We start from the raw sequence: 26,579 nt of genomic DNA, 5'->3' as shown, positions 1-26,579 counted from the left end.
ATGACATGGTCTGTGTTGTTTTGGCCACATTTTGTACAAAGTAATGGTTTAGTAACCCCTAGTCTTTCTCCTGAAAGCAAGTTAAGGTAAGGCAGGACACCCACTTCTCTCAAAGATTTCACGTGGCTCTAGGGAAATGTTTTGGAATCTTACTGCACTTACTGCATGCTGACATCGCCTGTCTGTATTCCAAGGAAAGTTTGCAGATACCAAGGACCAGTGTCATCACCTCCTGGTGCAGCCACATCACTCACAAGTACAACACACTCACCAAAGGCACCGAATCGATACCTTGGGCACAGAGAGGGGGCCCCCATTTTCAGGGAGAGAACACCCATCTGGAATGGATCTAGAAGCAGATCAAAAATCAGACACCTATAGGAGGAAATGAGTGAAGCTGACCAGGAGGCAATTGCTATTGGGCAAAACCAAGGTCCGTGATGGCTAAATTTCCTGGGTTTTCAGGAGAACACAGAAAATCTGGATTTTTAATGGGAAATCTCCAAATTCGTACGTGTTGGCAACTCACACAAAACTGTAAAAAAGTGGATTGAGCAAATCTTATCTGTGCACTACATCAGCTCTAGAGAGCGCTTATCTGTATCTCCGACCAGTCATTTTATTTATTTATTTATTTTCCTACCAGTCATTTTAGAAAGAAGCCAGGAAAGTGTCTCACCAAAAGCCATCCAACCAGGACGGAGAGGCAGAGCCCAAAGTTTCGAGAAGGCTTCTGTCTCGAAACAGTTTCCAGGTCGTAAAATACATTCTTATCCTGAATCAGACTGAAACCCCTCCAGGGAGCGCCTCAAGGAGGGAAGGGCCAAGTGCAAGGTCCTTGACCCGCCCGCCCAACCGCACCCTCCCTGCCTGAGCCCGGGTTTCCCCGCCTCCCGGACTTTTGTCCTCCGTCCCTTAGGCCAAGAAAGCCATCACTGTCACTGCCTTTCACCGCCTGCCATCCTCGCCCCCTAGACACTGCCTGTTGCCGGCCTGGCTCCCACTCCGCGTTCCCAGCGGCCTGCAAACTTCTTCCTACACACCCCTAGCGCATCCTCCCGAGACCGGCTTTTGGGGAGTTCCCGGTCCACCACAGGCCGGAAGTGATCTTCCCAGCACGCACGCAGCGTGCGCAATGCTCGCCGGGAGCCGGGTCAGTGCCTGCCCTCCGGAGCGACGCGCCTGAGGTGCGAGCGAGGTGCGCATGCGCCGCACGGGTTTTATTGGGTCACCGCGACTCCGGAGCCCGCGGCTCGAGCATGGGCAGGCTGCTCGCGCCTTCGCGCTTGCGCGTCTTCCTTTGCCAGGCGCACGCCGCGGCAGCCGGGCTTGCCCCGTGGTCGAGCTTTTTCTCCAGCAGGTGCATTCGGGCTGTGGTCTCCGTCAGCATGTCCATAAGCAGTTCCTGCTGCAGCTTCAGGTAGTTATTCTCCTCCAGCAGCACTTGGCTTTTGACTCGCTGCATCTGTGCCTTCCAGCCGGCGATGGTCTGCGAGGGCAGCTGCGGCCGCGACCACACTGGCTGGCCTTCGGCGGTCCACCGCCCGCCGCGGAACACGAAGGCCTCGTCGCTGAGGCGCGTGCGGGGCGAGCCGTAGCTGAGGCCTAGTTCCGCCTGGCGCGTCTGGTGGTCCAACAGGTAGAAGGTAGACATGGAGGAGATGCGGCGCAGCGGCGGGCGTCGCGGGGAGAAGCGCCGTGAGCAGTGGTCGATCCAGAACTGCCGCAGCTGCTCCCACAGGCGGCTGGTGTAGCCCCAGGCCAGGCACCCAAAGGCCTCCAGGGCGAGGGCCGGGCGGGCCTTGTCAGGCCCACGAATGCCCGGAGCGTAGCCACGAGGACCCGGGTGACTCTGGCTGCGCCCTTGCCTCTCAAGCCCCGATGTCCAGAATGATACAGGCGAGCCAGGGACACTGCTGGGGAGCAAGAGTATGGGTGAGCAGCCTGCTCGGGCGAGCTGTTCTACCCCCTATTCCCTAAAACCACGAGGCCTGCTGGGCGGGGCTCAGGCCTGCGACGCCGCCTGGGACTAACAAGCTGCTGGCCACTGAGGAGTCCATCCCAGCCCACACGCCTCGCGGCAGTCTTCCCGGAAACATCTCCAAAGACCACTTCCGAGTCTTGGGGCTAGATAGGCTGATTTAGGACCAGAGGTCTGCTCTCTTGAGTGCTGAGTGGCTGCTGGAAGGAGTTAATGGGCCCTTAGGGAAGGAGGGAATGATAGCAGAGACAAGTAAAGATGCACAGGAATTTTGACGGGCACGTTGGGGGTGCATAAAGGAGAGACTAGGCAGAGTGAAGGGCTCTGCAAGGCTCCAGTGTTGTGCATGTGAGGAAGAGCTTGGGGTAGGCTCGGTATAGGGTATTAATAGCAGAAGAGGAAGCTGGAAAGGGAAACCAGGGCGCTCTGTGAGGGTGCTGTACAGGCAGGCTCCAAAGTTTAGACTTCCTTCTGTGAGTTAGAGGGCACTACTGAAGGACTACAAAGGCAGGGCTAGATCTACATTCTGAAAAGTATCTGGTGGATGTCTAGCATACCCAACAGCGTTATTGCCCTTCTCATTCACTTATTTTACAACTTTGAACTGACTGACATCTGCTTTGTGCCAGGCTGTGGTTTGGGTAGAGGGTCCCAAGCATAGCCTACGCCTGCCCTCAAGATATTCCTGGTCCATCTGGGAAGCCTGATGTGTGTGTTTAGATCACAGTCCCTTGTAGTCGGTTCGGTGGAGGCATGTGCCATGGGCTAGGACCTATGCTTAGGACCTGAGCCAACAGTGGTTGTGCAGACTGGGCATGACTTCTACCCCAAGCAGACTATGTGCTCAAGGAAGCTAAAGTCAGGTAACAGACGTGTCCTGTTCTCCCTTGCCTCACTCTTTAAGTGCTGATTCTGTTGTATGAGAAAGAGGACTGCGTTTTCTTTTAAATTCCTCTTTGCCCCATGGAGAGTGAAAAGAATCCTGGGGCAGTGTTCCCTCTGTTAGGCCTCCATTAATTCAGTACACACTATTTTTCACACAAACCTGGGCAGTACTGTCCCCTAGATCTGGCTCAGGGGCATGTCTCTGGAAGACCACGTAGGGCCTAAAGGATAGAACCAGGCCCACCCTTGAGGTTGCATCTTTCCAGAGGACCCTTCCCCCATAATCCTCACATGTCATGCCTCACCTGGAGGATGTGTTGAAGTTGCCAAGCTGCTGTCCTAGGCCTGGCCACATCTCTGAACCACTCAGTTGCTTTTTACAGCTATGACTCACAATGCCTCTTGGCCAGATCAGCTAAGCTATAAAACAGACCCCGGGGAACTCCTCTGTATTCATTCAGCACACTTGCTGAGGGCCTACTGTGTTCCAGGCACTGTTCTTAGGGTGTGACAAAGATATTCCCTCATTATTCTTAGATATGGAGAAGGTCATAAGCAGAACCTAAGATAGGAATATGTTCCAGGGGAATGAACAAAATAGTCCCTCATGAAGCTAACCAAGGGTGTCATGGGTCAGATTTCGCAGAAGCAGAGCCTGAGATGAGAATTTTTTGAGGGATTTATTGGGGAAGTGACAAAAGCAGGACAGGGCAGGGAAAAAAGGTAAAGCTAAGCAAGAACATGGCAAGTGGAGACTGACTAGTCAGATCTCGCAGGGAACTGTACAAAATTGTGCCACAGAGTTAGGTCTCCTTACTGCAAAGGAGCCAATCTTTTGTGCTCTTCTTTTCACCCACCCACCTCTCATTTCAGTCAGTCATTGGCAGGGGCAGCTGTGAGTTGTCAACCAACAGTTAAGGCACCTATGGGGTGGGTGCACCTCCAGTAAAGGGATCTGTGGGATGTCAACAACATAGGGAGGAAGCAAATAGATAATTAAAATGAAAGGAAATAACTACATTAATAAGAATTTCTGATTGTGATACATGCCATGAAGAAAAGAGAAATACAGGAAGTGACTTTAGGACAAAATGAGGGGTAGGGACCAATTTAGAATTAGGGACCAATTTAGAATTAGCACTTAGTGAAGGCACTTGATAGTCATACCTGAATGATGAGAAGGGGCTAGAGGTTCAAAGGAGCTGGGCTTATCTGAAGGACAAGTACTGTGTTGAGCAGTGGAAGGAAATAAAGTCAACCCTGTTCTCCAAACATGCTCAGTCAATTGCCATCACCTCTACTTAACTTTCCTTACCCCAGAGGTCTCTTACAGGGGCATCCAGTGTCCTGATGGCTCTAGAAGGAGTTACCCAGCCCCAGGGGAGCTCACAATGTAGCAGAACCAAGTGGTAGTGCTACCTGCCAGAAAACTTTTTTCTTGAACAGGTATGATTGACACAATAAACTACACACATTTATAATGTACTCTTTGGTATGTTTGGATAATTTGATGTAAGAAATCATCACCAAAATCAAGATAATGAAGATATCCATTACTTTCAGAAGTCTCCTCTGCTCCCATGACTATATAGTTTGTATTATTTAAAATTTTATGTAAATAGAATTATTTAGTATGTACTTTATTTCTGCACTAGCTTCTTTTTTTTTTTGCACTAGCTTCTTGCAGCATAATTATTTTAGGTTGAAATTCATTCATTCATTTTTTAGTGAGTAGTATCCATTACTTGGAAATACTGCAGTTTGTTTTCCCATCTACCTGCTGATGGAAGTTTGGGTTGTTCCCATCTGAGGGGCTATACAGCTGCTATAAATCTGTATAATGTCTTTGTGTGGCCATACGCTTCAGTTTTTCTTGAGTAAATACCTAGGAATAGGATGGCTAGGTAATATGATGTGTATGTTTACCTTTTTATGAAGTTGCCAGTTTTCCCAAAATGATTGTACCATATCCCCACCAGCAGTGAAAACGTTTCTCTTCCTGTTCCTCCACATACTTGCCAACAGTTAGTGTGGTAAATCCGTTTAATTTTAGTTATTCTAGTGGGTGTGTCTAAATTGTGATTTTGATTTCTTTTCTCTATTGGGCTGATTATGTTGAGTGTCTTTTTTTGTTGTTGTTGTTGAGTGGTTTTTCATGTGTTTATTTGTTACCCACCTTGCTGTTCATCAGTCACATGATGAACAATAAAGTTCAGTTCAGTCCAGTTCAGTCGCTCAGTCCTATCCAACTCTGCGACCCCATGGACTGCAGCATACCAGGCTTCCCTGTGCATCACCAGATCCTTGAGCTTGCTCAAATTCATGTCCATCGGGTTGGTGATGCCATTCAACCATCTCATCCTCTGTCGTCCCCTTCTCCTCCCACCTTCAATCATTCCCAGCATCAGGGTCTTTTCAAATGACTCAGTTCTTCGCAGCAGGTGGTCGAAGTTTTGGAGCTTCAGCTTCAGCATCAGTCCTCCCAATGAATATTCAGGACTGATTTCCTTAATAATGGACTGGTTGGATCTCCTTGCTGTCCAAGGGACTCTCAAGACTCTTCTCCAACACCACAGTTCAAAAGCATCAATTCTTCGGAGCTCAGCTTTCTTCACAGTCCAACTCTCACACCCCTACATGACTACTGGAAAAAATCAAAGCTTTGACTAGACGGAACTTTGTTGGCAAAGTAATGTCTGCTTTTTAATATGCTGTCTAAGTCATAACTTTTCTTCCAAGGAGTAAGCATCTTTTAATTTCGTGACTGTAGTCACCATCTGCAGTGATTTTGGAGCCCAAAAAAATAAAGTCTCTCACTGTTCCCTTTGTTTCCCCATCTATTTGCCATGAAGTGATGGAACCAGATGCCATGATCTTAGTTTTCTGAATGTTGAGTTTTAAGGCAACTTTTTCACTCTCCTCTTTCACTTTCATCAAGAGGCTCTTTAGTTCTTTGTTGCTTTCTGTGATAGTGTGGTATCATCTGCATGTCTGAGGTTATTGATATTTCTCCCGGCAATCTTGATTCCAGCTTGTGCTTCATCCAGTCCAGCATTTCCCATGATGTACTCTGCATGTAAGTTAAATAAGCAGGGTAACAGTATACAGCCTTGACGTACTCCTTTCCCTATTTCGAACCAGTCTGTTGTTCCATGTCCAGTTCTAACTGTTGCTTCTTGACCTGTATACAGATTTCAGGAGTCAGGTAAGGTGGTCTGGTATTCCCATCTCTTGAAGAATTTTCCATAGTTTGTTGTGATCCACACAGTCAAAGGCTTTGGCATAGTCAATAAAGCAGAAATAGATGTTTTTCTGGAACTCTCATGCTTTTTTGATGATCCAGCGGATGTTGGCAATTTGATCTCTCACTCCTCTGCCTTTTCTAAATCCAGCTTGAACATCTGAAAGTTCACAATTCAGGTACTGTTGAAGCCTGGCTTGGAGAATTTTGAGCATTACTTTGCTAGCGTGTGAGATGAGTGCAATTGTGCAGTAGTTTGAACATGCTTTGGCATTGCCTTTCTTTGAGATTGGAATGAAAACTGACCTTTTCCAGTCCTGTGACCACTGCTGAGTTTTCCCGATTTGCTGGCATGTTGAGTGCAGCACTTTCACAGCATCATCTTTTATGATTTGAAATAGCTTAACTGGAATTCCATTATCTTTGGCTTTGTTCATAGTGATGCTTCCTAAGGACCATTTGACTTCGCATTCTGACCAATAAAGACATACCTGCAAATAGTGAGGGAAGGCTATCTTTTATAAATGGTGCTGAGTCAATTTATCATCCATATGAAAAAACACTATCAACAAAAATTAACTGAAAATGGAACACAAAATGTAAAGTTAAACGGTGAATTGTCTAGCTTTTCAAAGCATTCTTAAATATTACACGAAAAGAATGACTCTCAAAAGTAAAAATTGATAAACTGGTTTGTTCTTGTCTTTTGCCCCTTTTTTTAAAAACTGGATTGTTTCATTTGAGTGTAAGGAGTTCTTTAATGCTAGAAAAAGCTCTATCAGATATGTTTTGCAAATATTTTTTCTCAGTCTCTGACTTGCCTATTAAAGCAAAAGTTTTTAATTTGAATAAAGTCCAGTTTATCAATTTTTACTTTTGAGAGTCATGCTTTTCATGTAATATTTAAGAATGCTTTGCCATACTAGAAATTTCACTGTTTTAACTTTACATTTTATGTTCCATTTTCAATTAATTTTTGTTGATAGTGTTTTTCATATGGATGACAAGTTGAGTCAGCACCATTTATAGAAGACTAGCCTTCCCTCACTATTTGCTCTTATGTCTTTTTTGTTCATCTTGTGACTGTATGCATGACTGTTTCTGGACTCCACGTGCTCTTCTATTGATTTTTTTATTCTTATACTAATAACATATTTTCTTTAATTATTGTGGCTTACAGTAAATCTCTATCTGGGAATATAAATCTTCAAACTTTTTTTTAAGAATTGCTTTGGTTTTCTAGGTCCTTGGAATTTTCATGTAATTTTAATTCCACATAATTGAATTTCTGTCCTAATTTTAGAATTAGAATGTCAGTTTCCACAAATAAATCCTTATGCTCACTGTTCAGAGTTCTCTCTTATCATCAGGATAAGCTTGAATCGGCCCTCAGAAGGTTGTCTAATAGACATGGAATCAGAGCCCAGGAATATTTTAATCCAGCCAATCACACTTTCCCCTTCTCTTCCTCAGTCCGTCTTCTGCTCCCCCTTAGTTGTGTCTATGTTATTAAAGCTAATTTTCATTTACACTCATGACATTTCTGGAAGATCCTGAGTGATCAGGAATGGTATACAGCAACTTTTAATTTCCCTTATTCCCATGGTCTGCAAAAAAGGAAAAGCTACAAAACCCAAGGAAGTCTTTTTTGATGGTCTGAACAGAAGAAGTTTAGAGGAGGAGTAATTCCAACTTAACATGTTAACTCCTTTCACAAGCAGACCTTACGTTTGAGGAAATTTAATGAAAAATATAGATTTTTTTTTTTTTTTTGGCCACACGGTGTTACATGCAAGATCACAGTTCTCCAACCTGGAATCAAACCCATCCTTCCCCTCAAAAGTGGAAGTGTGGAGCCCCAACCACTGAATTGCCAGGGAAGTCCTGAAAACTGTAGAATTTGAAGATACACAATCAATAACAAGGTTCCTGGCTTCTTTGAGGGACTTGGTCTCCAAATCACTGGAAAGACCAGACTTGGAGCCTGTGAGGAAAGGAGTATCAGATCTCGATAGGCCTGAGTTTAAGGGCATAAAGGCCATTCTGATGGCACAGAGAAAAGGAAAGAGGTCCTAAAAAAGAATTTTCTTTTCTTCACAACTATAGTAGCTATAAATATCAGTGGATCCCTTCTCTTATCAACCAGGAAACTTCTAAAGCCATGAAAGCAAAATCTTGTTCACCCTCATGACCATTTCAACCCAATTTCTAAGATAATCTGTTAGTAATATTTATCCTTCCATGAAACAATGAAGGGTTGTTTGTGCTAATAGTAGCTTTTTTTTTTTTCCTTTTTTTTTTCTTTATAATAGTAGCTTTTAAAAACATAAATATTTGCATTTATATTAAATCTGATAGAAAAAGTAATTCAAGTAGTACAGAAAAAGAAAAACGTAGTTATACAAAATATACATGCTTTCATTTTCCAATCAGTTGCCTGAGGTGACCTCTAAAAATGATACACTCTTCCCTTGACCCAGAAAACCTTGCAAAATCATGCAGATCAAGAGGTTCAGATCTTTGTGTTCATTTTAAGAACATTCATGAAACTGCCCAGGCCATTAACGGTGTGCATATCCAAAAAGCCACCAAGTATCTGAAGGAGGTCACTTTAAAGAAGCAATGTGTACCATTCCATCATTACAATGGTGGAGTTGGTAGGTGTGCACAGGCCAAACAGTGGGGCTGGACTCAGGGTCAGTGGCCCAGAAAGAGTGCTGAAGTTTTACTGTACGTGCTCAGAAATGCAGAGAGTAATGCTGAACTTGAGGGCTTAGATGTAGGTTCTCTGGTCATTGAGCACATCCAGGCGAACAAAGCCCACAGAACTTCCAGAGCTCATGGTTGGATCAACCCATACATGGGCTCTCCTTGCCACATGGAGATGACCCTTACTGAAAAAGAACAGATTTTTCCTAAACCAGAAGAGGAGGTTGCACAGAACAAAAAGATATCCCAGAAGAAACTGAAGATACAAAAACTTATGGCCTGGGAATAAACGCCACAAAAAATAAATGCAAATAAAAGTAAATACCAAAATACACATGCTTCACCTTGTACCTCCACTTTCTGCAAGGTGCCTTTTTAGAAAGAACAACATTAGTGGAAAGGATGCCCATCCCCTATTTGGTTCACACTTCCCTTGGGCTTTTTCTTCTTTAGCTTCTCCTTCAGCCTTCCTCTTGGGCTTGGTGACTTCAGCAGAGCTGAGATGCAGTACAAGGGGGGACTGTGGTGGTAATCTAGGGGTTGCTATTGCTTCCTCTCTCATACCTATGCTGCCTTAAAATTGGTTACCTCCATGTTCTTTGTAATCTGCAATACTCTGCAGAAAATGTTTAAATTTTCTGTTTTAAAAAAATAACTGAGTCATATTGGCAGTTCTCTTTCCAATTTTTTAAGGCATCTCCACACTGTTCTCCATAGTGGCTGTACTAGCTTGCATTCCCACCAACAGTGTAAGAGGGTTCCCTTTTCTCCACACCCTCTCCAACATTTATTGTTTGTAGACTTTTGGATAGCAGCCATTCTGACTGGAGTGAAATGGTACCTCATTGTGGTTTTGATTTGCATTTCTCTGATAATGAGTGATGTTGAGCATCTTTTCATGTGTTTGTTAGCCATCTGTATGTCTTCTTTGGAGAAATGTCTGTTTAGTTCTTTGGCCCATTTTTTGATTGGGTCATTTATTTTTCTGGAATTGAGCTGTAGGAGTTGCTTGCATATTTTTGAGATTGATTCTTTGTCAGTTGCTTTGTTTGCTATTATTTTCTTCCATTCTGAAGGCTGTCTTTTCACCTTGCTTATAGTTTCCTTTGTTGTGCAAAAGCTTTTAAGTTTAATTGGGTCCCATTTGTTTATTTTTGCTTTTATTTCCAATATTCTGGGAGGTGGGTCATAGAGGATCCTGCTGTGGTTTATGTCGGAGAGTGTTTTGCCTATGTTTTCCTCTAGGAGTTTGATAGTTTCTGGTCTTACGTTAAGCTCTTTAATCCATTTTGAGTTTATTTTTGTTTATGGTGTTAGAAAGTGTTCTGGTTTCATTCTTTTACAGGTGGTTGGCCAGTTTTCCCAGCACCACTTGTTAAAGAGATTGTTCTTTTCTCCATTGTATATTCTTGCCTCCTTTGTCAAAGATAAGGTGTCCATAGGTGTGTGGATTTATCTCTGGGCTTTCTATTTTGTTCCCACTGCTGGGCATACACACTGAGGAAACCAGAATTGAAAGAGACACGTGTACCCCAGTGTTCATCACAGCACTGTTTATAATGGCCAGGACATGGAAGCAACCTAGATGTCCATCAGCAGACAAATGAATAAGAAAGCTGTGGTACATATATACAGTGGAATATTACTCAGCCATTAAAAAGAATACATTGAATCAGTTCTAATGAGGTGGATGAAACTGGAGCCTATTATACAGAGTGAAGTAAGCCAGAAAGAAAAACAACAATACAGTATACTAACGTATATATATATATATAATTTAGAAAGATGGTAATGATAACCCTATATGTGAGACAGCAAAAGAGACACGGATGTAAAGAACAGTGTTTTGGACTCTGTGGGAGAAGGCGAGGGTGGGATGATTTGAGAGAATAGCATTGAAACATGTATATTACCATATGTGAAACAGATCGCCAGTCCAGGTTCAATGCATGAGACAGGGTGCTCAGGGCTGGTGCACTGGGATGACCCTGAGGGGTGGGATGGGGAGGGAGGTGGAAGGGGGGGTTCAGGATGGGGAACGCATGTACACCCATGGCGGATTCATGTCAATGTATGGCAAAACCACTACAATATGGTAAAGTAATTAGCCTCCAATTAAAATAAATAAATAAAAAATTAATTAAATAAAAATGAATAATTCTAAAAAATAAAAAAATAACTGAAAAAAGTATTGCTGATGTTCTGTCTGCTCTACATAACCACCAGGAAGTGCCCCAGAACCTGAGAGTTTTCACCTGGGTGTGAGTGGTGGTGGCTAACCAGAGGGGAAGGCAAGCAGACAGGCGTGAGAGCACTGAATCTCCCTATCAGTGGAAGATCCCAAGGTCTTCTGAAGAGTGGAAAGTGGACTCAGAATGTGCATCATGGCCCAGCACAAAGTGTGTGCCAGCTGAGCTTGAAAACACCTGCCTCAGGTCATTGGGAGCAGATGAGAAGTCAAATAGCACTAATTTTCAGCAGAAAAACATTTTTTGTTGTCCTATATATGTATTAATTTGGATGTTTTATAGGTAATTTATAAATCATGGTTTTATATTTGTGTAACAGCTGTAAATAAATGTATGGTACGCTTATGTTTTTAGGCATTTAAACAAGAATGTGTGGTGGATTAATATTTTGATTAGCCTATACATAGTTGTCCTGAATATTCCTTTTTACACAGACCTATTACCATTTAAATAAAAATCTGAGTCTTTCTGCAGAAAACAGAATTATCTAGGGGCTTCTAACTTTCAAAATAGGCTCTATAAGGATATGAATAACTCTGAACAATCATCTTGAATTGTGAGAGCCTGGCTTTTTTTTTTTTTTTTTTCCCCCCATGCTGTGGGGATTGTGGGATCTCACTTCAGTTCCCCAACCAGGGATTGAACCTGGTCACAGCAGTGAAAGTCCCAAATCCTAACCACTAGACCACCAGGGAGCTCCCCTGGCCTTTTTTTTTTACATTGTGAATTTGAAAATTGTGCAAGGAGGACTTCCCTGGTGGCACAGTAGAGAGGAATCCACCTGCCAAGGCAGGGGACACAGGTCTGGTCCCCGCTCTAGGAAGAGTCCACCTGCCGTGGAGCGACTGAGCGCTTGTGTCACAAGTCACAATCATTGAGCCCGCAGGCTGCAACTGCTGAAGCCTCACATACCTGGCGCCTGTGCTCAACAAGAGGAACAAGTGCAATGAGAAACCCGTACTGGCCAAAACTAGAAAAAGCCTGAATACAGCCAAAAATAAGTAATAAGTAAAAATTGTGCAAGGAAAAAAATTTTTTTTCAAGATAACTTGTGCAGAGAATGACAATATACACTTTCTCTAGAGTCTCCTACTCTCAACATTTTACCCTATTTGCTTTGTCATTTCTGAACCTTTATATGCATCATGGCCCTTTGCGCCTAAATACTTCTGTGTGCATTCTTACATAACCACGATGCAGTTACAACCACGATACACAGTTACAACCACAATACAGTTACCAACCTTATAAATTTATGTTGATATACTACTTTATAATCAACCATCCATATTTCAGTTTTGTCAGTTTACTAATAATGTCCTTTATAGCATTTTTTCCTTCTAGTACGGGATCCTGTCTAGGGACAGGCATTGCATTTAAATGTTGCAAGGGAACCTTTCCTACTGTGGGCACTTTTAAGACCATGTAAGTGTCCTGTTCCTCAAAATTCCCCCTAAAGTTAGCATCCTTTGGTGACTCTCACGCGATCCCATCTTTACCTTTATAATTGCTAAATTGTGCTTTTCCAACACTGGCATTCACTTTATACTTATCAATTGGCCCTCAGCGTTCTACTGCAAGCAAGAGCTCTTCCTTCTCCTCTGTTGGTATTGCGAGATAATAGAAAATATATATATGTCAGTCTCTGCCCCCAATTTCTGGCACAGAGTTCCTGAAACTCTTGCAATTTCCTAAGTGTTAAGAGCATTACGCATATCTTTTGTTTTAGTATTTGGGCTTTGGCCACTGTTCCTGACACAGTTTCTAAACCCCTTGGAGTTTCTTGAGTTACAGCAGTGTCTTTTGGTTTAATGAAATGAGTCCTGGTGCACGCCTAGATGGGAGCTAGGCACCAGGAAGACCGAACCATGAACTTTCAGCCCCTCCTCCCCTGCACCATTCTCCAGAGAGGAGAAGGGCTGGAAATGGAATTGGTGATTGACCATGCTGCCATAGAAATCCCTTAAGCACTGGGTTCAGAAAGTTTCTAGGTTGGTGAACACATCCATGTTCTGGGAGGGCTACAGGGACAGAAGTTTGTGCTCCAGACCCTCCCATACCTCACCCTGTTTATCTCATCTGACTGTTCATTGGTATCTTTTATCATATCCTTTAATAAACCGATAGATGTAAGTAAGTGTTTCTGCATTCTGTGAGCTATTCTAGTAAATAATCAAATCCAAGGGGAGGAAGTCATGGATACCTCAAATTTATAGACAAGTCAGACAGAAATTGTGGGTAACTTGAGGATTCATTACTTTTGATTAGCATCTGAAGTGGTCAGTCTTACGGAACTAAGTCCTTAACCTGTAGGATCTGACACTGGCTATCTTCAGGTGGATAGTGTCAGAATTGAGTTAAATGGTAGGAACCAGTTGGTGTCACAGAATTGCTTGGCATGGGGAAAATTCCTACATATGTGGTGTAGGAAGTGTTGTGAATGTGGTAGTAGTGTGACATTAAAGAAGAAACACAGGAGGAGTTTAATTTTTTCTTTATAGATATACACCTATTAAGGCTTCCCTGGTGGCTCAGATGGTAAAGAATCTGCTTGCAATGCAGGAGACCCAGTTTGATCCCTCAGTCCAGAAGATCCCCTGAAGAAGGGAATGGCTGTGTTGCCAAAATCTTGGCTCTCTGTGCACCAATGCCAAACAGAAATATGGAGACAGAGTTATGGAGGAGAAAGAGTAGCTTTATTATTTTGCCAGGCAAAGGGGGAACACAGCAGCCTACCACCTCAAGAGTTGTGCCCCTCTCTGCCGAGTGAGTGAAAGTCGCTCAGTCGTGTCCGACTCTTTGAGACCCCATGGACTGTACCGTCCATGGAGTTCTCCAGGCCAGAATACTGGAGTGGGTAGCCTTTCCCTTCTCCAGGGGATCTTCCCAACCCAGGGATCAAACCCAAGTCTCCCACATTACAGGCGGATTCTTTACCAACTGAGCCACAACGGAAGCCCCTCTCTGCTGAGTAGGGAAAAGTGAAATGGCAACCCACTCCAGTACTCTTGCCTAGAAAATTACATGGATGGAGGAGCCTGGTGGGCTACAGTCCATGGGGTCGCAAAGAGTCGGACACGACTGAGCAACTTCACTTTCTATATAGTCAGGCAGGAGTATGTGATTAAGGATCAAGGCAGTAACAGTCTATTTCTTCTGCAAAGTTTCAAAAGCACAGGGTTGCTGTCAAGTTAGGGTGTGTGCAGGGTCTTAGGTGGTCTAGTTTCCCAATCTAGTTTCCCATGAGCCTCTCTGATCCTTTAATCTTGCCTTAGGTGGTTTCATTGCTGTTCCTCCTTTGATTAGCAACTGTTCTGTCCTTTTGGAACTGAGAGGTCATGAAGGTGGAGTCTTCCCTATAATCAGGGACAAAAAGGTCTGTGTGCCCTGGAGTCCCACAGGGTCCTGCTCAGCATCAGCTACCCACTCCAGTGTTCTTGCCTGGAGAATTCCATGGACAGAGGAGCCTGGTGGGCTACAGTCCATGGGGTCACAAAGAGTTGGACATGACTAACACTTTTACAGGCTTATTAATTTATATTTTTCTTTTCCTTTTTAAAAATGTGCTTACAGTTGTCTTTTTCAGTGGTTTATAGCTCATTTAATTATTTTGATTCTCAGATGGCTGGGCCCTCCCCCAGAGATTCTGATTTAATATTCTAGAGGTATACCTTGGGCACTAGGATTTTAAAAGCTTTCCAGGGGACTTCCCTGGCAGTCTATCAGTTGAGACGCGGTGCTTCCAATGCAGAGGACACAGGTTCAACCCCTACTTGGGGAACTATGATCCCACATGCCTCACAACACAGCCAAAATAACTAAATAATAAATAAAAAACTTTCCAGGTAATTCCAGTGGGCAGCCAAGGCAAAAAAGCAAAAAGCAAAGCAAAAACCTTAAAATGTAAAACATAGAGACCAAAGCGTGGAAACAGAGAAAAGCTGAGAGAAAACACATAGAGAAAAAAAGTTGTCAATTAGAAAGTGGTCTGGTGCAGTGAGGAAATGAGCAGATTTTCTCCCTAGAAAATAACTATGAGACTGGGGGAAAATATTTTTTGAAAGATTTAGGGTTCTGGAAATTGACCAAAAGTAATTGAGAAATTGAGAAGCATTTATTTACCCATGAAAAACTTCTGAAATCTGGTTAGAACCGTGAGAGCCTGTGGCACTCTTGCCTGGGGCTGCTCACATTCCCAGAGCTTGGTCATGAGGGTAGCTGTCCCCACTGGGTGGTGGTGGTTAGGCGCTCAGCTGTGTCTGATTCTTGTGACCCCATGGACTGTAGCCCGCCAGGTTCCTCTGTCCATGGGATTCTCCAGGCAAGAATACCGGAGTGGGTTGCCATTTCCTTCTCCAGTTCTCTGTCTTCTGAACTGGGGAGGCTGCACAGATCAGCAGCTTCACTGCCTGAGGGGGCTCACTGAATCTGAAATAAATCACGGTGAGATACTACTTTACATCCACTAAAATGGCTCTAATCAAAAAGTCAGGGAATAGCTGGTATTGGTGATGACGGGGAGAAACTGAAACCCTCCAACATGGGGATGTAAAATGAGCACCCAATTTGGAAAACAAGTTGATAGTTTCTTTTTTATTTTTTTTTATATTTTAATCGCTCAGCGAGCGACCCCGTGGACTGTAGGTCACCAGGCTCCTCCGTCCATGGGATTTCCCAGGCAAGAATACTGGAGTGGGTTGCCATTTCCTTCTCCAAGGTTGATAGTTTCTTAAAGAGTCAATCATAAACTTAGCATTCAAGCCAGCAATTCTATTCCTATGTACTACCCAAAAGAACATGTCTATATACAGACTTGTTCAACAAACAAGGATGTCATAGTCATCAGCAATTGCAGCCCTCCAGAGTGAGCCGGTGAGCCCTGAGGAAACTCAGGAAAGAAAAGAATACCTGTCATTAGCCGCCATCAGACTGCAGCCATTCCACATGGTGAGCTCTGAGGAAACTCAGGATGTGAAAACATAGGATACTAGTCCCAGATAGCTGAAGAACATATCAAAGGAATGATTCAGTGAGTCCAGACTCTTGCATCTTTCTATACATAGAAAAGTGCTAAGTTCTTAACTTGATATAGCTGGTTTTTTAAATTAACAGTAACCTCTTGATGTACCCAGATTATGCGCCCTTTGCTGCTAAACTCCTATATATCCTAGCTCCTCTCCTTGCCTTGAAGTAGTTTCTCAGCGCTATCTGAAATGTTTTCTCCTGGGCTGTAGTCCTCATTTTCCCCCAAATAAAACTTTACTTGTAATTCTCACACTGTGAAATTTTTTTTTTCAACATATGCAATGTAATATTCAATAATAAAAAGAATTAATCCTTGATACATGCTACAACATAAATTAAGTGCAGAAACATTATGCTAAGTGACAGAAGTCAGATATGATTCCATTTACATGAACTATCTAGAAAAGGGAAAAAGCACTTTCATGGTTGCTTTGGTTGGCTGGGAATTAACTACAAATGGGGACCAAGGAACTTTTTGATGATGGAGTTACTCTAAAATTGGATTTTGGTAACTTCCATAAATTTACTAAAAATCAATGAATCATTCACTTACAGTGGGGAAACTTTATAGTATGTTAATTATATTTCAATAAAGTTAAACTATGTGAGAGTAGAATAAAAATACTTTCAGATGTGCAAGATTACAAAGAGTGGTACACCATGTCCATAGCAGTTTTATATCATATAACCAGAAATTGGGAACAGCTTAGGTGTCTATTACCTGGTTAATATATAAAGAAACTGTGGCATACTTGTACAATACACTACTCAGCAATTACAAGCAACAAATTACTGATAAATGTTACAACACAGATGAGGATCTGCAAGCAATATGTTGAGTTAAGTAAGCCAGAGAGAAAACACTATATACTATATAATTACGTTCATATGAGGCTCTAGAAATGACCAATCTTTTCTATAATAAAAGAAAGTGATCAATTTTTTGCCCAATGCTAGTGGTGGGGATGGAATGAATATTATGTGATAAAAAATATTTAGTTTTTATTCTGAGTTCCTGGCACAGAACTTCTAAAACCCTTGGCATTTCCTGAGTGATGAGTATCTTTTGTTGTTCATAATGAGCCACTTCTAACAACACCTGAGTTTATGCTAATCAGGTGGTTATTGCTGGGTCCCTTGATCGCTTCCTGATAGGGGCTGGTTGCTAGAGAAACCAAACCAAGTGATTAGAAGAGTGGAATTTTCAGCTCCAATTCTGACCTCTAAGAAGAGGAAAGGGTTGGAGATTGAGTGCAATCACCAGTGGCCAATGATTTATTAATCATGCCTACTCAGAGGACTTCCATCAGTTCAGTCCAGTTCAGTCGCTCAGTCCTGTCCGACTCTTGGCGACCCCATGGAATGCAGCACGCCAGGCTTCCCTGTCCATCACCAACTCCCTGAGCTTGCTCAGAATCATGTCCATTGAGTCGGTGATGCCATCCAACCGTCTCATCTTCTGTCATCCCCTTCTCCTCCCGCCTTCAATCTTTCCCAGCATCAGGGACTTTTCAAATGAGTCAGTTCTCGGCATCAGATGGCCAAAGTATCGGAGTTTCAGCTTCAGCATCACTCCTTCCAATGAATATTCAAGACTGATTTCCTTTAGGATGGACTGGCTTGATCTCCTTGCAGTCCAAGGGACTCTCAAGACTCTTCTCCAACACCACAGTTCAAAAGCATCAATTCTTGGAGCTCAGTTTTCTTTATGGTCCAACCATACATGACTACTGGAAAAACTATAGCCTTGACTAGATGGACCTTTGTTCGCAAAGTAATGTCTCTGCTTTTTAATATGCTGTCTAGGTTGGTCATAACTTTTCTTCCAAGGAGCAAGCGTCTTTTAATTTCATGGCTGCAGTAACCATCTGCAGTGATTTTGAAGCCCAACAAAATAAAGTCTTCACTGTTTCCATTGCTTCCCCATCTATTTGTCATGAAGTAATGGGACCAGATGCCATGATCTTACTTTTTTGAATGTTGAGTTTTAAGCCAACTTTTTCACTCTCCTCTTTCACTTTCATCAAGAGGCTCTTCAGTTCCTCTTCACTTTCTGCCATAAGGGTACTGTCATCTGCATATCTGAGGTTACTGATTATTCTCCCAGAAATCTTGATTCCAGCTTGTACTTCACCCAGTCCAGCATTTCTCATGATGTACTCTGCATGTAAGTTAAATAAGCAGGGTGACAATATACAGCCTTGACGTACTCCTTTCCCTATTTGGAACCAGTCTGTTGCTGCATGTGCAGTTCAAACTGTTGCTGCTTGACCTGCATACAGATTTCTCAGGAGGCAGGTAAGGTGGTCTGCTAGTCCCATCTCTATAAGAATTTTCCACAGTTTGTTGTGATCCACACAGTCAAAGGCTTTGGCGTAGTCAATAAAGTGGAAGTAGATGTTCTTCTCAAATTCTTTCTTTTTCAATGATCCAACAGATGTTGGCAATTTGACCTCTGGTTCCTCTGCTTTTTCTAAATCCAGTTTGAATATCTGGAAATTCTCAATTCACGTACTGTTGAAGCCTAAGTTGGAGAATTTTGAGCATTACTTTGCTAGCGTGTGAGATGAGTGCAATTGTGCTTCCATAATTCCCCTTCCATAAAACCCCTAAGTAATGGTGTTTGGAGAGCTTCTAGCTTGTTCAACACATGCAGGTGCTGGGAGGTTGGCATGCCTGGAGTGGGTATAGAATCTCTGCACATTCATACACATATACACCCATAAGTTGCCCTATGCATTTTTCCATTTGGCTGTTCCTTAGTGGTAGCTTTTTATTTCAGTAAACCTGTGATAGCAAGTATTTTCCTGGGTTCTGCGTGTTGTTGTCTGAACCTGCAGAGGTGGTCATGGGAACCCCCAAATTTGTAGCTGGTCAAGGCAACCTGTGAGTAGCCTGTGTACCTCATCTGCAGCTGAGCATCTGATGTGGGGGCAGTCTTAGCCTTTAAACCTGTGGTGTCTGAGATTAATTGGGTAGTTAGTGTCAAAATTGAATTGAACTTGTTACCAAGTCCAAGCTCACTCTGCTTGGCCCACAGGACATGCCAGTAAGTGCACAAGATGAGGTGTTAAGCCTGGTAGACCTAGAAGATGGCGGATTTATGTCTCAAAATTACCATCTATCTTGGTTTGGATGCCAGTTTCTTTTATAGAACCGAGAGGCGGGTGGGTAAGGAGGTAAGGAAAAAAGGCCACTAATCTGAGAAATATCTTCTGGAATGGCCAGCCTGCAGGGATTTGTCCTCAACTTCTTAAGAACATCATGCTTTAGCAGAAAAATCTCTAGCAGGACCAACAGTCCTATTCTGTCTTGGGTCCAGACCCAGGATTCCCAGGATCAGCTAAGCTAGAAGTCCCCCTCTTTTAGGGCTCTATACTTTACCACCAGTCATCTGGGCTCACACTCTCACTGTTGCCTTTGGTTCTTCTTTTCCTAGATTTCTGAGTCCTATGGTGCAGTCTTCAGCATCAACATTTAATGCTCTTGTTTCTAGATATCCTGTCATTCCCTAATTCTGCCCTTTAATCAACTTCAAGAATTAGTATCCTAACCAGACTCATATCTGGTAGTCTCCCTCTTTTTTAGACTCCCTGGGATAATATTAAAATAAAGCTTCCCTAGGGAATTTCCTGTTTGTCCAATGGTTAGGACTTGGCTTTTTCATCGTCAGGGCCGGGTTTGATTTCTGGTTGGGAAACTAGGATCCTGCATGCCATATGCTGTGTCCAAATTAAAAAAAAATAATTATAATGCTTCCTTAAGTATCTAAATCATAACCAAAATTTAAAATTTAACCTATCTCCCTAAAAACTCATTGGCTAGGTCCTAACCCAACTCTCGAGCTGAGCAAGCTCCCATTACTTTAAAGAACACCTTTGTCCAGCCAAAATACATGATGTCCCTAAATATATGATACCCATTTTCCTGCCTTTCCATATGCTTTCCCATACTTAAAGGAGCCTTTCTCCAACTTTCCACCTACAGAAATCCTGCATATCCTACCTTATCCAGTTCAAGTCACATATTTCCCTGTCCGTTCTAGATGAAAGCAGTCCCTCCCAACTAAAAATCCCCTTAAATTCCCTTTAGTACTGCCATCTTTTAACATTTACCTTCTCATTTTCCCTTCCAAGATGGCAAGAGGGAATAAAGCTGGCTCCTCACCTAGATCCAGACATCCTGGAATGTGAAGTCAAGTGGGCCTCAGGAAGCATCACTATGAACAAAGCTAGTGGAGGTGATGGAATTCCAATTAAGCTATTTCAAATCCTAAGAGATGATGCTGTGAAAGTGCTGCACTCAGTATGCCAGCGAATTTGGAAAACTCAGCAGTGGCCACAGGTCTGGAAAAGTTTTCATTTCAATCTCAAAGAAAAGCAATGCCAAAGAATGTCCAAACTACCACACAATTGCACTCATCTCACATGCTAGCAAAGTAATGCTCAAAATTCTCCAACCTAGGCCTCAACAGTATGTGAACTTCAGGATGTTCAAGCTAGATTTTGAAAAGGCAGAGGAAACAGAGGTCAAATTGCCAACATCCATTGGATCATCGAAAAAGCAAGAGAATTCCAGAAAAACATCTACTTTTGCTTTATTGACTACGCCAAAGCCTTTGACTGTGTGGATCACAACAAACTGTGGAAAATTCTTATAGAGATGGGACTAGCAGACCACCTTACCTGCCTCCTGAGAAATCTGTATGCAGGTCAAGCAGCAACAGTTTGAACTGCACATGCGGCAACAGACTGGTTCCAAATAGGGAAAGGAGTACGTCAAGGCTGTATATTGTCACCCTGCTTATTTAACTTACATGCAGAGTACATCATGAGAAATGCTGGACTGGGTGAAGTACAAGCTGGAATCAAGATTTCTGGGAGAATAATCAGTAACCTCAGATATGCAGATGACAGTACCCTTATGGCAGAAAGTGAAGAGGAACTGAAGAGCCTCTTGATGAAAGTGAAAGAGGAGAGTGAAAAAGTTGGCTTAAAACTCAACATTCAAAAAAGTAAGATATGGCATCTGGTCCCATTACTTCATGACAAATAGATGGGGAAGCAATGGAAACAGTGAAGACTTTATTTTGTTGGGCTTCAAAATCACTGCAGATGGTTACTGCAGCCATGAAATTAAAAGACGCTTGCTCCTTGGAAGAAAAGTTATGACCAACCTAGACAGCATATTAAAAAGCAGAGACATTACTTTGCGAACAAAGGTCCATCTAGTCAAGGCTATAGTTTTTCCAGTAGTCATGTATGGTTGGACCATAAAGAAAACTGAGCTCCAAGAATTGATGCTTTTGAACTGTGGTGTTGGAGAAGAGTCTTGAGAGTCCCTTGGACTGCAAGGAGATCCAGCCAGTCCATCCTAAAGGAAATCAGTCTTGAATATTCATTGGAAGGAGTGATGCTGAAGTTGAAACTCCGATACTTTGGCCATCTGATGCCGAGAACTGACTCATTTGAAAAGTCCCTGATGCTGGGAAAGATTGAAGGCGGGAGGAGAAGGGGATGACAGAAGATGAGACGGTTGGATGGCATCACCGACTCAATGGACATGATTCTGAGCAAGCTCAGGGAGTTGGTGATGGACAGGGAAGCCTGGTGTGCTGCATTCCATGGGGTCGCCAAGAGTCGGACAGGACTGAGCGACTGAACTGGGGAAGTTGATGTGTGTGTGTGTGTATGTGTGTGTGCGCGCGCGCGTGCATGCCCACTCACTAAGTTGCTTCAGATCTGTCCAACTCTGTGCGATGGAGTGTAGCCTGCTAGGCTACTCTGTCCATGAGATTCTCCAGGCCAGGATACTGAAGTGAGATGCCATGCCCTCCTCCAGCGGATCTTCTGGACCCACGGGTGAAACCCAGGTCTCTTACATCTCCTGCACTGGCAGCCTGGTTCTTTACCGCTAGCACCACCTGGGAAGCCCAGGATAGTTGCTACATTTACCAAATCCAGTTTTTTTCGACCTACCATTTAGCCTTTGGGTAGCCAAAGAAATGGACGACAGAAACCAGGACATATAACGGTCTAAAAAAACCACGAACACTTCCATTTTCTGAGGTTTTCAGCATATTGAAAACTGAAGATATGCTAAAGGTGAATTACAAAACTTGTGGTGTATTTGAAATCTTTCCATTGCACCATCTTTTTCTCTCAATATTGTTGTCAGTGTGTCTCTGTGCCCTTTTTGTCTAATTTTACTTAAGAAAACATCACAAATTGAAAATTGAAATAAACCTGGAGTGTAGCACTCTGGACTGTATTTGAGCTTGGGTAACAAGGTGGCCTCAGGCTACTGAGCCTAGCGCAATGACACTGCAGGAACCGCGGCGCCTGCCTACATGGCGCAGTGCAGTTGACTTTAGGCCAGGCCGAGGGAGCTGTTAGCGCTGCGCACTCGCTGCATCGGGGGCAAGGCCCTTTCCGATGGTTCACCAGACTTCCCATCCCTTCTTGCCAGCTGACATCTGACGCCCAAAGAAGGGAACGGAATGCCAGACTCCGAGCCCGGGTCTAGACACAGAAGGTATGGGAACCACAGAGACAGAGATGCAACTCCTGGAAGCGCGCCCACTAAGGAACCAGTGCAACCGCGCGCGGGAACTCCTGAAGGGCTGGTCCCGCCTCAGGGCGCGCGCGCCCGGGAATATTCCTTGCCGCCTCAGCCCGCCCCCTTCCCTACCGCCCAACCAACGGCCACTTCCTGCCTCACTCCCAGCCAATCCCCACGCTCCACGAAGAATAGCCCTAGGGGGCGTATGGGAAAGTCGTTAGAGCGATGGTCGCATTGACCAACTGAATTCAGAAGCTGGCGCGGGGGGGCTGGCCTTGGCCCTAGCCGTAGCTACTCAGGAGCGAGGGGCGGGCTCAGGGCCGGGCTTCGTGCGGTGGGGCTAGCTCGCGCGGCGGCAGCTGGAGTCAAGGCCTCTTGGTTCTGCGGCACGTGACGGTCGTGCTTCTTCAGCTGCTGTGCTGCCTCAGCCGCCGTATTCTCTGTGGCGCGGGGCCGGTTGTGCGGGTGGGAGCAGGCGCGGGCGCCACCGGCCGTCCCGCCGAGGCTCGAGGTGAGACGGGAGGCCTGCTTGTGTTCGGGCCTGTGAGGACCCTTGGGGGCCTGGATACGCGGCGCCGCGACCGTGGGCCCGAAGAGCCGGGCGTGGCCGGGGCCGAGAGGTCGGCTGGGTTTCGGAAGCTCAGGCCCCGGCTGGCGCTCCGGCCGTGTGGTGTGAGGCTGGGACCGGGGCCGCCTGAGTTAGGGAGCCAGGCCCAGGCCGCGCCACCGGGGTCGGGAGGCGTGGCAGGTGCCTTAGAACATCTTTTGACCTCTAAGAAAGCTAACTTCTTCTTCTGGCTTTGCTTCTAGGGCTTTCTTAAGCCTATTGCTGGCTACCTGTGAAGCTGGGAAGTGGCCTGGAGTGACTGGGTAAAGGTCTGGAATAGGATCGGGCCTAGTCGATATCCCTCGTAGTGGCGAAGAGTTGATAGTGGGCCGAGAGAGAATATTAGCATTAGAGGTTAAGTATTTGAAAATTAAAATCACAGAGTGAAGAATGGAGTATGGAGAATGTGCTAGAACGCGCAGTGGCTGAAAAACTTAAGCCCTAACATTTAATTACATCTCTCTATGGATGAGGAATAAGTAATCTGGTTTGTAAATTCAGAAAGACTGGCAGGAAAGCACCCGAAAGCTCTCTGTGGGCAAGTCATTTTATAATGGAGGAAACTTGAGGCCCAGAGCTCTGAAATGATTGGCTCAAGGTCATGGGATTAATTTGATGATCACGTTGGAGTTTTAGTTGAGGCAGTTTTGATATAGTGCTTAAGGCTAAAGCCCTGGTTCAAGTCGTTAATCTGTCATTTGTTGCTGTATGAATTTAGGCAATTTACTTCTCTGTACCCCAGTGCTCTCCAAATAATGGATATAAAATCTGGTGGTGGTGGTGTTAGAACTAAACTGTGTATAAAAAAGGACAGGAGACACTTTCACTACTTGATAAATGATTTAAATAAATTAAGGCCTGAATGATGTTGGTCCACTACACCAACATCCTCCTTTTTGAGTTGGTTAAGTCCTGGGACCTGAAGTCACCTTTATGGATATAGGAGGAAGAAACTGGACTTTGTGGATTAACTGCTGGGTATGACACAAGTGAATGCTGGCTGGAGGAAGTTAAACTGAGCTGAATATTAAAAGCTTGGGAGGCCAAAGGTGAGCCACAGTTAGGTTTCTTTACCTCTGAGTTGGGAAATGGACCATTTTGCTACATTTTGCTTAATTTTTTAATAAGAGTTAGTGGGTGGGAGGATTTGTTTTGTTTCCAGGTTTGTTTTTTTTTTTTAAGGGAGGAACTGTATTGATTTTTAAAATCATTCTGTGTCAGTCTTTTAACAGCGATGTTTAAGTGCCATGAATAGAATCACTGCTGAGTTGTCCATTTGCTGTAGTAAGAGCAGAGGTAGAGAATTGTGTGGGAGTTCTCCTGTGCACCAGCACAAGCAGACAAGTCAGGGAACTGGATTATGAGATGGCCAGAATGATCGGTGTATTGGAGTGTTGCACAGCAAACTTCCTGACCTGTCTGATAATGAGTGTCAGCAACTCCCTACCTTACTATCTTAACTCAACAGTTTGAACTAGCACATTATCTTCCAAGGACCTTGAAGGGTAAGCGTGTGACAGAAGTTGTTGCTGCAGTTTTGGCAATCATGCTCTTGCATCCTTTCAGTTACAGAGTTCACTTTCTCTGAGTGATAGCTTACGGGGATGAAGTGACAGTCGGTAAGCACTAATGCAGACTGGAGAGACTTGAATTCCAGGCCCAGCAAGGTAACTAGCTTAATCAGCTACGTTGGTTTCCGTATCTTTAAAACAGAATGAGGAGTGCCCAGGATACCTTACCATTAGGGATCTTTTAGGAGAGACAAATAAGATGGTGAACATGAAACTACTTTGAATGGCATAATGCAAGTAGAAGAATTGGCAGCTCATAATAACTCCTAGGAAATAATAACAGTGCCTGAACATAGTTACAACCTGTACAGCTTACTGTAGAACTTTGTCAGAAAAGTACAGGCTGAATGCTTTGTTAACTATAACAGATGAGTTTAAAATTAAGCTTAACTCTTAAAATTATTTGGAGAATTTTATTTAAGTAACTTAGAATCTTCAGCAGTGTTTTGGGAATCCACATTTTAAATCTACTTAGTTTATACAAGAAAAGAAAGTGCTATGGAAAGATACATTTTAATGTTCTTGTCAATCAAAAGCAAAATTCAGAACTGAACTAGGAAGTGTACATCTATTTTTTTAGTGGATGAGCATTTATAGTAAGGACCACTTTGAATTTTATCCCACTATTAAGTGCTTTTATATTTTGACTAGATGTAGTGATACCAGAGGAATGGAGTAGTAGTAAAATGGTTATCTGTGACTGGAATCAAATTCCTTTTAAGTGGTTCCTTTTCAATCTAAGACTTCAAGTTTCTTATCACCATTAAAACTGAGTGTTTTAGGACCATTAAAGCTTAAATGGTGTTGCTGGGCAATACCTAGTAATAGTAGAAATCACTGATAATGTTGCACATTACTGTAAGCCAGGTACTGATATAAACACGTTGCATGCATTTTGTTTATATAACTATCTAAGAAGTACACAGTGTTGTTATTTTAGAGATGAAGAAACGGAGGCCCCGAAGTTAGTAATTCACCCAATATGCCAAGTTAAGTAGAAGATTAGGGATTGTGAACTTCTGAGTTCCTGCTTGTTGTTGTGCAGGAACTAAGGGGTGTTTGACTCTCGTGACATCATGGACTGTAGCCCGCCAGGCTCCTCTGTCCTTGGGATTTACCAGGCAAGAATACTAGAGTGGGTTGTCATGCCCTCTTCCAGGAAATCTTCTTAACCCAGCAGTCAAACCCACATCTCCTGCTTCGCCAGTAGATTCTTTACCACTGAACCACATGGGAAGCCCGGTCCTGCTCATTAACCATACTTTTAACTGTGACCTTGGACAGTTTAGCCTTAGTTTCCTCATGTGTCACATGGGATGATAGAGCCTCCTGGGGATCTTATGAAAATTAAATTAGACAATCTAAAAGTGTCTAAAATCAATGAGACATAACATTTTAAAAAGGTAGATAAATGGATAGTCTACATGAAGGAGAGTCTGCCTCATTTTTAAATTACATTCAGCCTTTCAAAAAAATCACTTTGGGGAATTCCCTGGTGGGCCAGTGGTTAGAACTTGGATATTCCATTGCAGGGGGGCCGAGTTCAATCCCTGGTTGGGCAAACTAACATCCAGCAAGCTGTGAGCCAAAAGAAAAAAAAAAATCACTTTTTAAAAAAAAAGTAACCAATTCTGCCAGCTAGGTCACTTCTGTTCTTTTTTCTGATTTCTCATGGATTAAAGGAATTAGAGGTGACATTTCCTAACTACTTTTAAGAGATAAAATTCGAAGAAGAAAAGCTTCAGAACCG

The 26,579-nt window shown here is 43.5% G+C and overlaps 2 protein-coding genes across 4 annotated transcripts in view; one reads left to right on the top strand and one right to left on the bottom strand.

Annotated features, from left to right (window-relative positions):
* Positions 1–930: 930 nt before the first annotated feature.
* CBY3 (chibby family member 3) lies at positions 931–22,545 on the bottom strand. Its single transcript, XM_043467607.1, has 3 exons — positions 22,440–22,545; positions 7,920–8,091; positions 931–1,916 (listed from the first exon to the last, which is right to left on the bottom strand). The coding sequence occupies exons 1-3, from the start codon at positions 22,543–22,545 to the stop codon at positions 1,229–1,231; spliced, it is 966 nt and encodes a 321-aa protein (XP_043323542.1). The 3' UTR covers positions 931–1,228.
* A 427-nt stretch (positions 22,546–22,972) lies between these two features.
* Positions 22,973–26,579, top strand: part of CANX (calnexin) — a 30,648-nt gene continuing 27,041 nt past the window's right edge. Inside the window, exon 1 of one of the 3 annotated variants that reach the window (XM_043467011.1) lies at positions 22,973–23,162. The gene's annotated coding sequence lies outside the window, so the exon portion shown is untranslated. Of the gene's footprint in view, positions 23,163–23,500; positions 23,522–24,288; positions 24,308–26,579 lie in introns of those variants that run through there. The other 2 variants (XM_043467014.1, XM_043467013.1) reach the window with 2 other exon arrangements.

The sequence above is a fragment of the Cervus canadensis genome, chromosome 4, assembly GCF_019320065.1.
Source record: "Cervus canadensis isolate Bull #8, Minnesota chromosome 4, ASM1932006v1, whole genome shotgun sequence".
Classification (NCBI taxonomy): Eukaryota; Metazoa; Chordata; class Mammalia; order Artiodactyla; family Cervidae; genus Cervus; species Cervus canadensis.
This window is presented reverse-complemented; position numbering and strand designations above follow the sequence as displayed.